The sequence below is a fragment of the Cyprinodon variegatus genome, unplaced genomic scaffold (assembly GCF_000732505.1).
Source record: "Cyprinodon variegatus isolate N-32 unplaced genomic scaffold, C_variegatus-1.0 Scaffold1082, whole genome shotgun sequence".
Taxonomy (NCBI): Eukaryota; Metazoa; Chordata; class Actinopteri; order Cyprinodontiformes; family Cyprinodontidae; genus Cyprinodon; species Cyprinodon variegatus.
In genome coordinates this window covers 144,807-155,347 of record NW_015151535.1, presented here as the reverse complement: position 1 = coordinate 155,347, position 10,541 = coordinate 144,807, and the positions used below count along the sequence as shown (strand labels likewise).

The 10,541-nt window shown below is 37.7% G+C and overlaps 1 protein-coding gene across 1 annotated transcript in view; it reads left to right on the top strand.

Moving 5' to 3' along the window:
- Positions 1–9,080, top strand: part of asah2 (N-acylsphingosine amidohydrolase (non-lysosomal ceramidase) 2) — a 15,312-nt gene extending 6,232 nt beyond the window's left edge. The window contains exons 6-20 of the mRNA XM_015400218.1: positions 2,338–2,415; positions 2,977–3,097; positions 3,553–3,678; positions 3,767–3,853; positions 3,989–4,093; positions 4,241–4,322; positions 4,411–4,526; positions 5,114–5,208; positions 5,318–5,357; positions 5,438–5,536; positions 5,689–5,784; positions 6,886–7,032; positions 7,462–7,518; positions 7,650–7,738; positions 8,799–9,080. Of these exons, the coding sequence (XP_015255704.1) occupies positions 2,338–2,415; positions 2,977–3,097; positions 3,553–3,678; positions 3,767–3,853; positions 3,989–4,093; positions 4,241–4,322; positions 4,411–4,526; positions 5,114–5,208; positions 5,318–5,357; positions 5,438–5,536; positions 5,689–5,784; positions 6,886–7,032; positions 7,462–7,518; positions 7,650–7,738; positions 8,799–9,003 (1,543 nt within the window). The 3' untranslated portion in view covers positions 9,004–9,080. The remainder of the gene's footprint in view (positions 1–2,337; positions 2,416–2,976; positions 3,098–3,552; positions 3,679–3,766; positions 3,854–3,988; positions 4,094–4,240; positions 4,323–4,410; positions 4,527–5,113; positions 5,209–5,317; positions 5,358–5,437; positions 5,537–5,688; positions 5,785–6,885; positions 7,033–7,461; positions 7,519–7,649; positions 7,739–8,798) is intronic.
- The last annotated feature ends 1,461 nt before the right edge of the window (positions 9,081–10,541 follow it).

The following is a 10,541-nucleotide window of genomic DNA, read 5'->3' as shown; positions in this document are numbered from 1 at the left end:
TTTCATGTTAGCAGGTTAGGACATCAAACAATTGTGTTCAAGTAACTACATATGATTTGGTAAATGTCAAAAGCGGTTGCATTATGTTTTTTTTTCAGTAAAAGCAGTGAACAACAACATAAAAAGCAAACCTACCTTTATTCTCCCTTGTTTAAGATGACACAACTATTACTTCTCTTGTTCCACATTTCAGGTTCCCAATTCATATAGATACATGCTGTGGTGGAATGAATATCTGCTTTACATTGTAACTGTTGCTTCCTGATGCTTCATTCACACCAGACGTGCTTTGGGCAGCTGTTTCATTTTTGATGCTTGCACACATTAAGGTCAAACACACATCAAGAGAATCTTTGATGCTCCTGAAAACATTCACTAAAGTGTGTCCAGATGCATCTGATGCTTCTGCTGCTCCTGTGTTTAATAGCAGATTTTGGCTTTGCTATATTTTCTGTGATAAATGGGTAGAAGTAGTTTTTATATATGTTTAAGCAAGAAAGTCCATCTCAGCAATAGTCTGTACAGGCAGTTCATCATGATTATGATCTTGCCTCAAAATATTATTTTGCTGTGAGAGTCGCTCAGATCCCCACGTACCAAAGGTGCAGGTGTGCTGTCATTGGGCATCATCAGCAGTAGCTGGGGGATTTGCACCAGTGTTCGTCACGGCTGGAAGTAGATGTTAGCATTTTTGAAGGTATGTGGTACAAACTGAATAATAAAAGCAAACATATTGTGCTGGCTGGTTTTGACATTTTAAGTTAATTAAGGCATTAATAAACTGTTTCAGAGGAGAGATCTGCATCAGCAGTGCTGTATCCGTCTCCCTGCCAGCTCCCAGATCAGCTTCTCTAATTGGTTAATGTGGCGCCTCGGGCATCAAAAGTTACAATTCCAACTCCAACATCTGCTGCTTGCAAAGCACGTCACATGCCTCAGCGACCTCAGATGTGTTAAGAAGCGCTTCTCCTGCTGCTCTAGATGCGCTGCAGTACCTTTTAATGCACCTTAATGCACATCAACCATAGACTTTGCATGTAAACCAGCTGCTTCTGCTGCTTCAATCCACATATCTCTATTTATTCATTGGATTGCTGATTTCCCAAAAAAAAAGTGAAGCCACCATCCGCCATGCTGGTGCTCCCCACTCCCATGTTCAGCATTTGGTTGTAAAAACAAGCAGTTTGCTGGTTGTGGGGAGTCATTTCACAAAAAACTGGATGTGCTAACCAAGAAAATCCATATATATGTCAATGTATCCTATAGTATAATATGTAGCATAACATTAGTCTGGCTATTTTGGACTGAGTCCAAGACATTGACTGAGTTAGCCATTGACATTGTGTCTAACGTTAGAAAATAGAAGGTCGAGTACATAGAAAGTAATTCACTGTGTAATGTAACTTTAGTAAATCTATATATTTTATTCTATATATTTTTCTGTTATCCTCCATTAACACATTAATGTTAATGTGATGGATTTGTATATGTCATATTGCATGATTTAGAGACTTTATTGACTTTATAATGACTATGCAATGTGATCTGCCTATTTTTTGTTATAAGTTGAAGTAATGTAATTATGCAATGAAACAGCAAGTGTGTGTCCAAGTGATGAATTTATCTTTATTTCAAAAGTCTGAAGTTCCCCTGAAAATGAGAACATCATCGTTGTTCGATGCTGCGGCGCACATATTACTTACATTGCAACCAGTCTAACTAGGGAGTACCAATATGGCAGCCGATGGCTTCACTTCAACCCTGTACTACCAACAGGCAATCAGCAATCCGGTGAATAAATAGAGATCAGTGCTTCAGTGGTGTGTGGTGTGAGCGTAGCATCAAAGTTTTAACTCTCAGCTAAACAGAGGAGAGTCCAATTCTCCTAAAAGATCCTGCTTCTAGAGAATTGACCAGCACGTTAATAGACTATATTTCATTAAAAACTAAAAATTCTCCTGGTAAACTAATTTGTTTTTATTTTTTGGGGGGTGTTTAGCAATACTTTTTCCATTTGGGTTTTCTCTACTATGAAACAAAACATATTTACCTCTAAATGATTTCAATTTGTTTATAAAATTATTATTATTATTATTGAACGGACCTTAAGCTGTGTTATACTAATTGCTCACACAAGGTAAATTAAACTACCTGAAGGAACCAAGGTTATCTAAACCTGCTAAGAAATACAAAGTTAGTCTTACTGATCTCTGTCGATACCAAAAGAGAGATGAGACCAAATATGAGAGAAAAGCAGCTTTGCTTTTTATTCAACAAGTCCTGCTTTAATCAACTTTTGAAGAAATTATTAATGAATGCTGATAATTATCACTTCAGGTACAAGGCAAACACAGACAAGCAGGTGTTGGTGCTGAAGTTCACAGATCTGGATGGCGATGGGATCGGTATGATCAGGTAGAAAAAAGATTTTTAGATTTATATGATGAAAAGTAGAAACTTTGTCTTCTTTTAAAAATTAAAAACAAGTTTAACAAGATTAGATAATCTGTTTGGGTTGTTCTAGATTTGTGTACGAACTAATCAGAACCTGAACTGCTATACTTCAGAGAAAAGCCCATCTTATGTTTGTGATGGTATCTGTAAATAATCTGCTATATTTCACTCTGAAATACGCATTAAATAAATGCACCAGATTTCAATCTTTTCAGTGTAAATGGGTCGAGAATCCCAACTCTTCTGTCTAACTTCTGTAAAACTTATATATATGTTGATAATAAAACAAATGTATTAAGAAATAAAACAAGCAGATCCTAGCTACTTTTTGGTCTAACCATCTTACTTCTTTTCTGCCATAAAGTGTTATGTTTCTGTCACAATAGATCATTACTTTTCAATTTTTTTCTAAAACAAATGTGGAACTTTTTTTCATGTCAAACAACATTTTTATTCCCTGGTTCAGTTGGGTGTTTGAATATAGATAACTGTTAATAATCCTCTTATTCTTCTTTATCACAGCTGGTTTGCTGTACATGCTGTCAGCATGAACTACACCAATCGCATGGTGAGCAGTGATAATATGGGTTATGCTTCCTACCTACTGGAGAGTGACAAGAACCCTGGAGAGCTACCTGGACAGGTACTGGAATAATTTTTCCGTTTTTTAATAGTAAAGCTTTTAATGACTTTTTTGTGAACCTTATTTTGTAAGGCCATCTCTCACCTGACTACCCTTTGTTATAAATAGCTGGTAACTTACTTTTTCTAATAATAGATATTTTTTCACTTTTATTTTGCCAGAAGTTTTTTGAGGTTGTTTGATTACACTCTGTCCGAAATGAAGCTTAAAACTGAGAATTTCCAGTTGTGGCCCCTTGACTCTAGAACTTTAATGATGCTATTTATGCTCCTTTAAGTATTTGTTTAAGAAGCAACCAGACAGCGTTGATGTTTTAATTGACTCCACTGCATTTTACCTACTTTGAAATCCAATGAAAGACTATTACTTTTACATTTAAGCTGAAATAATATATTTCTCTTCGTATTATTTGAAAACATATATTTGAAGCTTTTTGACCATATCTTTTTGTTCAGGGAGGTTTTGTTGCTGGTTTCTCCTCCAGTAACCTTGGTGATGTCAGTCCAAACACCAGAGGACCTTATTGTGTGAACACTGGGCTTCCCTGTGACTATCTTAATAGTTCTTGTCCTATCGGAGGGGTAAAAAACAATCACACATATACAGTACAGAAATAGACAACAACAACTGCTGACAATATAAGCTGAACTTTGTGTTTATCCCTTTCAGACTAAAATGTGTCAGTCGTTTGGGCCAGGAGCAGACATGTTTGACAGCACACAGATTATTGGTCACAACATCTACATGAAGGCTAAAGTAAGCTGTTAAATTGGTAACTAAAAAATATATATAGGTTGTAATGAAGAATTTGTTTACTTTCAAAGAAAGTATACTGGTTATATCACTGTTCTTAAGAAAATGGCTGTCGATGTCTGCTGCTGCCCCTTACAGGAGCTGTATGCGAACGCAGTTGACGAGGTCACTGGTCCAGTTCGGTTTGCTCATCAGTGGGTCAACATGACAGACGTGACTGTTAAGATCAATGACACGCACACGGTCAGAAAAATTACACAATATTTGCTTTATCGTGACAATGTAGAACAAGACACATTTATTGGAGAAGTAACTCTCTTAGATCATACAAGTCAAGCATTACCGTCTGTCTGTCTGTCTGTCTGTCTGTCTGTCTGTCTGTCTACCTAGGTCAGTACATGTAAACCAGCTATGGGTCACAGTTTTGCTGCAGGAACAATAGATGGAGGAGGAGACTTGAATTTCACTCAAGGTATTTCCATCTTATTGCTATCCCAATGTCTCTGATATGTCAGTCACATTTTTAGTCACTAAGCTTCTGTCTCTCACTGTGTGTGAAGGTGCTGTTGAGGGAGACCCATTCTGGGATGGGATTAGGGATGCTCTGCTGGGCCCACCATCAAACGAGACACAGAAATGTCATCATCCCAAACCAATTCTGATCAGCACAGGCGAGGTGAGGCAGAGCAGATATAAAGTCCAAACTTGTTGATTTCTTTAGAGGATTCCACCTGTTGCCAAAGTGAAAGCTTGCCTCTCTAACTATGCTTGTGAAGGTTCCCAGTCATCCAGGTCATAGTTAATCCAAAAAAAAAAAAAAAAAAAAATTAAAGAAATCCAATGGACTTTGTTTGCAAGCTTGATGACGTTTTGCTTCCCATCCAGGACGCTTTTTCAATTCAAAATGTCAGGAATAGTGTTTAGTTATTTCTGACATTTTAAGTGCCCCCCCTTTCAGACATTTATGGGGCTAACAATGAGAAGCTAAATGACCCCCATTCCAAAGGGGTGGACCCATTTGTCTGTTCCAATTTGCATGTTTTCAATACAAAAACAAGACTTTGTTGGGCTTCTGTATAAAACCTCGAACTCAACACTATTCCTGGCATTTTGAATTGAAAAAGCTTCCTGGATGGGAAGCAAAACGACTTTTAACTTGGAAACAAAGTTTTTAATTTTTCTTTTTTTGGACTGACTAACTAGTTTAAGACTGTTCATGTGAAGTTTCAGTCACCCTGAAATGTTTGTCTCTCCACTGTGCAGATGAACTGGCCCCTTCCATGGCATCCTCAGATTGTGGATGTTCAGATCATCGTCATCGGATCTGTAGCAGTTCTAGCTGTCCCTGGAGAAATGACGTAACATGTTTTACTTACAATTTCACTACCAATAAGGAAACTGAATGAACACTCACTTTGTTGATATGACTGTTGCTTATAGTCTGTATTTCTGTGGCTGTTTCTAAAGCACTATGTCAGGGAGGCGTCTTCGAGAAGCTGTCAAAGAGGTGAGCAGCAGCAAGGACACTAACATTGTAAAGCTTATTACCAGGCATTGATCTAAAGATCTTACTCTGTTGTTTATCAGGAGCTGAAGTCTTCAAGTACTTTCAAAAACACAGAGGTGGTGATTGCTGGACTTAGTAACATCTACACTCACTATATAACCACCTACGAGGAGTACCAGGTATGTGTCTGCTTATCCATCAGAGATGTGGTCTTTGCATCACTTTGAGCTAAGGGAACAAATTTTGCTGATGTTTCACCACGAACTTTATAAACTAAGTATTTTGTAGTCCTGTTTTTTTCACCAAACAAATGTACGGCTGCATGTTTCAGGTGCAGCGTTATGAAGGAGCATCCACCATCTATGGCCCACACACGCTCACTGCTTACCTGCACAAGTTCCGTGAACTAGCCAAAGCCATCGTCCAGGTGTGTAAGGCAATCAATAAGTTTAATGCTTTAAGCATATGGATATTTATCATGATCCTTTCCTGGTTCTTATTGCATCGCCGACACATTTTTCATTAATGTCTAAGCTTAGCCATCATTTAAAGGTCGGAGGAAAAGGTAAGTATCAGAATCAGAGGACCCAGATAAAAGGAGCAAAAATCTAGTATGAATAAAAAAACAAAAACAAAGTAGTAAATTGAAAACTACAAAAATGAGTTTCCTAACCAAGAGAAACTGACTTGAATTAAGAATATTGATTTAACAAATTCAGATATTAGATGTTTTCACTTATTAAGGCCCTTTCTTAATAAGATAATTTTACTTATTTTAAGTTATTATTTCTAGAGCACTCTTTGATAGCTTTTATAACTTATCTTAGGTAGATTTGATACAAAATCAAGTTATATCATGCATGCAGATACCAAAAACAATGATTAGTAAGACATTTTTTCTGTCTTAAGTTTTTAGTCTCAAGGTGTGATCTTCTACACTGGAAACACGATCTAGAAATAAGTAAAAATTCCTTAAGTTAAGTGTATTTACCCTTAATTTCAGTAGGTAAATGAGATGGTTTGCCAATGGAATGAGTATTTTTACTCTTAAAAATAAGATAAATACCGTAAATCCTCTAATATTGGCCTGTATTCCATTAGCGGCCGGGTTTCTAATAATGACCTGTCTCGCTGTCGGTGGAGGTAAATAATGCACTTGAAATAAGACAATGCAATTTATTTTTCTTATTTTAAGCGTAAATTGTCTTGTTCTTGTTCTTGTCCTTTATCCAAGAACAAATGCACTTATTTTAAGAAAAAATTACTTATCTAGATTTCGTTTTTTTCCAGTGTAGCATTACCGTTTGCTTATCAGAAAACGGGAATACAAGTAGCAAAGATGGAAGGACAGCTAAACACTAAAAACATGGTTATGTTGGGAATGTGCCCAGGCTTTGTCTATGTTTCTAATTTAAAAAAAATGTACAAATTGATGTTAAGACATCTAGATTTTGCCAAAATGAAAGAAAATGGATAACACACTGAACATTGGCAGTATCAGTTTATTTGCTCTTCTCTGTTTTTTCAGGACAGAGTGTCAGAGTTGCCAGTTGGTCCTGAGCCTCCCTTCTTTACAAACGTTTTTAGTTTAATGGGTACAGCAGCGGCGGACGGGAAACCTGAAAACACCAGCTTTGGAGAGGTTCTGGAGCAGGTTCTTCCACTCTATAGACAGGTAGGACACCTGAATGGTATTTTTCAAAGATTTTTAGGCCTAATGCCGGTTTTGTTTCTCTGGGTCTGTAGCTGTCATTCTTATGTACCTTTAATGACTCCAAAAATAATTCACTGACTCAATAAATCTTTTACTGTTTTAGCATAAATTATCTAGCAGCTCAATCGTTTAATTTCTTACCTTTAACTTTTAAATAAGGCTTGTTTTAAGAGAACAATTGTTACATGTTACAAATTAATTCAAAATATTATATGTAGCCTAATTAACTGTCAATATTTCTCCAATAAAATGAACGCAGATATTAAACCAGCATTTCACCCTGACAACTTTATTATACTCAAAGTAAATCCAACTGTGAAGATACTGTATGGTTTAATGCGTATATGCAATTTCAGTGTAAAATTAACTGCATTTCTGTCTTTTTTTTAGGGAGATGTTGTCTCAGTCACATTTGTTGCAGGAAATCCTCGGCATTCAGGAGACATTGTAAGGAGAAAGCATTTTATTTTGAAATATTAGAGTTTTCTCAATTTGTTTCCCTTTGTTCTATAATGTCGATTGTCTTACAATTAGCTTTTCTTCCTCTCTTACCTCTTTGTTTCTTTGTTCCGTTGCAGAGAGATAAAACATTTGTCACCGTGGAAATTTATGATAATAGAACAGAAACCTGGGAGGTTGTTTACAATGATGCATCATGGGAGACCAGGTTGGTTTACATACAAATATTTTAGTGAACAAGGAGATCAAACCCTTAAATCTGAAATCACATTTGGAGGAAAGCAGAGTGGGGCAGCGGAAGCATGCTGGGCCTATAACCCAGAGGTCGGTGGACCGAAACCACCAGATTTAAGCCTGCTCAAAAATGAGCAGTGACATTTTGGGGGAGTGGCCGCCTAGTGATTATAGGGCATAGAGCTTGGAATCCTGAGGTTCTGAATTCGAGCCCCACTCCCACAAGACTGCCGCTCTACTGTAGGTCTCTGAGCAAAGACCCTTAACCCCACACTGCGGCCCGGCACCCCACAATGGCAGCCCACTGCTCCCCAAGGGGATGGGTTAAATGCGAAGGTAAATTTCTCCAATGTGAGATCAATAAAGTTCAATTATTATGATCAGGAATGGAATATTTAGCCATGGCTCAGTCAAACCATTCTGTATGCTACCCATTTAATCAGAAATGGGATTTGTTTCTTGTTTTAATTACCAGCCTAGGGTCCTTCTGCATGGAGCATGTTCTCCCCATGCATGCATGGATTATCTCTTTGTACTAACGTTCCTTCCACAGTCTAAAAATAATAATATAAGGTTAATTAGTGACAGGAAATTGCCCTTATAAGGCTGTGGATATGTGTGAAAACATTCATACATGGACAGAGAGTCACATCATTCTATCACCATCAAGCATGTTGCCCTGTGAGAAACTGCTGATGTGTCCATGGTGTACCCAGCCTTTCAACCATTGACTGCTGGAGATAGACACCAGCCCCCCTGCGGAAGAAGATAGATGGTTCAGTGTAGAGGTTTTTTTTTTTCTGATCTAGTTAGTTTGGTCATCTTCAGGAGGATTAAATATAATTTTGTTTTACCTGATTTAGTGACATTAATGTACAGCTTTTAAGCTGGAAATGCTTGAAATCTTTGTCTTCTGTTTGGGCACATGTTATTTAGGGACGTTGCATATTTTATTTGTGGGACAGACCATAAATTAGATTTCACTTAAGTTTCTGAAAGCTTGAGCCAGAACTGAACCCCAGTTATTTTTGCAGGTTTCACTGGCTGAAGGGTTCAAATCGAGAGAGTAACGCCACAGTAGAATGGCACATCCCCCAATCAGCTCCTACTGGCTTCTACAGGATCAGACACTTTGGGCATTACAAAGAGCTGCAAGGCCTGAAACCCATCATCACACCATATGAAGGCTCATCCGATGTCTTCACAGTCACGTCCAACTATTATTACTCAGATAACTGACTTGTTCACAACCACAATTCCACATCATAGGAGAACCAATCGCCTCGTGGAGCCTCTATAAAACTTTCAGATTTATTTCATCAACACCTCAGAAAACTTTGCCCTGTATATTAAATGAATGAGCCACAGCAAAATTTAAAACTGCCAGTTTTTTTTTAAATAAGTTATTAAATATAAACCCATATCTTTGTATTTCAATGAGTTGTAAGTCATGATTCTATTTCTTGTTTGTGGTTTATGCATGATTCGTTTCCATATAAACATATTGAACCTCATATTTCCTGTTTCATTTTAGCAGAGTACATCCAGTTTGTATTTGTGATGGTTTTATGGATGCTTTTATCTTGTTATTGAAGGTTTTCCTTTTATTTAACAGTCTCATCTTAAAACTATATTCTGGATGTTAACCTTAAAGGTGGCGTACAAGATCTTTTTAACACATTTTAATCACGTGGCTCCCCACAGCCGCATAGCAAGCAGTGAAATAGAACGTCTGAAAGTGAAACGAATAAAATGGTCCCCGCTACAGTATGAAATCAATGAGTAACACTCACCAATCACAAAACACGGTCCGTGGTCCACTATTGGTTCCTAAAGCGTCAATCATGGTCATCTGCTGGGACTCCCATTCAACAGCAGCCTATGCCCCGTTGCCTCCTCGTGGTTTGCCACAGCAGCTGGAAGGCGTTTTTCATGTATGTAATCCAAACTGCAGGCACCAGGATAATAAAAGCGAACGTGTTTTGCCGGCAGATTTCGGGATTTTAAGTTAATTTAGGCGTTAATAAACTGTTTCAGAGGAGTATACAGTATAGTGCTCTGTATCATCAGTATTTGTCTCCCTGCCAGCTCCGAGATCAGCGACGCACTGCGGGACCTTTTGTTGCGCCGTTATGTGCGTCAACCATTGACTTTGCAGGTAAACTAGCTGCTTTTGCTGCCTCTGCTGCTTTTGGTGTGAACGTAGCATTATGATGTTGTGAGCTTGTGTCACGTGCGCTAGGTCTCGGCTTGTTTCGTTCTCGATCTGAACCGAACAGCTCGACAGACAGCATGCACGCTCATGTGTTATGAAGGTGTGGTTTCGAGGGGTGGTCTGAAGGGAGATGCATGGTTGTGTATTTTCAAAAATATAGCTGTTTTTCCAAGATTTCCTACGGCACCTTTAACTAAGAATGAAGTCAGTTACAAAAAGAACAAAAGGACAAGCCAATATTTATAGCAAAAATATTTATTTTAAACTTGTCTTTATAGAAATATCTCAGCCAGACCAGGATTATAGATTACAGGAACAATATTAATCAACACAGCAGCATGAATAAGGTTACTACATCAACACTGACGTGTATTCAGCAGTTTAAGGAAGTCAGTAGACAACTGAACCTCAGTCAAGTAGAACACATTTCAGGGTACAGAAGACTACAAAGGTTCCTTTGTACATAACGGAAACCACACACTTTATTATGAATATCTTACATGAAACAAACCAACACATGCTTTTCACCGATCAGGTTTTACTTTATAGTGTTTTTTTTTTT